The 1,450-nt window shown below is 54.6% G+C and overlaps 1 protein-coding gene across 2 annotated transcripts in view; it reads left to right on the forward strand.

Moving 5' to 3' along the window:
• Positions 1-33: 33 nt before the first annotated feature.
• The window catches only part of PTHLH (parathyroid hormone-like hormone), an 11,398-nt gene continuing 9,981 nt past the window's right edge, over positions 34-1,450 (forward strand). The window contains exons 1-2 of one of the 2 annotated variants that reach the window (XM_010190500.1): positions 34-100; positions 1,238-1,359. In XM_010190500.1, coding sequence (XP_010188802.1) covers positions 1,259-1,359 — 101 coding nt within the window. In that variant the 5' untranslated portion in view covers positions 34-100; positions 1,238-1,258. The remainder of the gene's footprint in view (positions 101-1,237; positions 1,360-1,450) is intronic. The other variant, XM_010190501.1, reaches the window with a different exon arrangement.

The raw sequence follows: 1,450 nt of genomic DNA on the forward strand, positions 1-1,450 counted from the left end.
TTAGTCGCCACCACTCCCCCCCTCCCCCCCTTTACTAGTGTACAATTAACATCATTAGGAATCAGCCCTCCAGCTAATAGGGGAACTGCGACTAACAACGGTAGGTGTGTGAAAGGGAAAGCGGCAACGACCCTAGGTTGGGCTTTTGGGCTTGATCTAAAAAGCGCCCCCACTGATGGGAAGATCGCCCTTTCCACTGTGCCGCGGCAGGGGGGGCGCAGACCTGGGGATAAAGACAAAAAGGGAGCGGGGGGGACAGAGAGAGGAGCCCGGCTGCAGAAGATGCGAGGAAGGTTGGCCAGAGTCCTTAGGGTCTGCTGAGTGCATGTGCTGTCGCTTGTTTCCCTTTCCTCGCTCCTTTTTGATTCCGGTCCCGGGAAGCGCTGATTTCTGCTCTCCCTTTTGGCTGTGGGCATCTCGCCCGGGCTCTCGCTCTCTCCGCACATGTTCCTAGGGCGCCATCTCTTTGCAAAACCCTCCGTTCTCCCTCAGGTCTCCCAGAGGCGGCTGCGGAGCGTGTGAACATCGCAAGCTCCAGCCCCATCCAACCTGCGGAGCCAAGCAATGCCTCCCAGTCCCTGAGCCGCCCCGGGCTGCCGCTCCTTCTCGACCCCTCGGGCTCTTCATCAGCTCTTTGCCTGAGTTCCCTTTTCTTGTCACAGTTGTGGACCCAACTTTCCGGAAGCAGGGGACCTGAACCTGACTTTATTTTTTTTTTTTTCCAGAGGTATATTTAAAGACAGATGTATAGATGCATTCCCCCTCGCGCCTGAATCTCTGTCTGTCTGTCTTTACAGAGAAAAGGGTAGCTGAGCTGACTATTAGGAATCTTTCCTTATCTGTGAAGAGGGCTTCTCCTGTAACATAAGGCTCTGAGGCAGCGGCTTAGCGGACTAGCATTGAGCAAGGCTTCGGGACACAAATGGACGCTCTCTCTAACCCGCTTCAAGTATCAGCTAGATGATTTTTTAACTAACACTGGGAGAGATCTTGCCTTTGGGCAGCGAGAGAGAGAGGGAGGGAGGGAGGAAAGAAGGGAGGGAGAGAGGGAGGGAGAGACAGACAGCAAGGAAGGGAGAGAGACGGAGCGAAGTTTGGAAGAAGTGAGCCGCTGCCGAGAGCTCAGAAAGTTTGTTTTTCCTTCAGAGGCTCGGAGCTGGTAGAGCCGAAAGCGGGGACTGCTTGAGGCCGGCGCTGGCGCATGTGTCCCTGGGGACTGATCTCCCTTTCCTTGCAGGTTTTAAGACCAGCGGATACAATGTTCACTAAACTCTTCCAGCAGTGGAGTTTCGCCGTGTTTCTGCTGAGCTATTCCGTGCCTTCTTACGGGAGATCAGTGGAGGGGATCAGCCGCAGACTGTGAGTTTCTCCGGTTTTTTTTTTTTTTTTCTTCTTTTCTCCTTTACCTCGCTTCAGAGACGGTGCGGGTGGAGAGGGAGGTGTCCGGGCC

Source organism: Mesitornis unicolor, unplaced genomic scaffold (assembly GCF_000695765.1).
Source record: "Mesitornis unicolor isolate BGI_N332 unplaced genomic scaffold, ASM69576v1 scaffold19488, whole genome shotgun sequence".
NCBI classification, from domain to species: Eukaryota; Metazoa; Chordata; class Aves; order Mesitornithiformes; family Mesitornithidae; genus Mesitornis; species Mesitornis unicolor.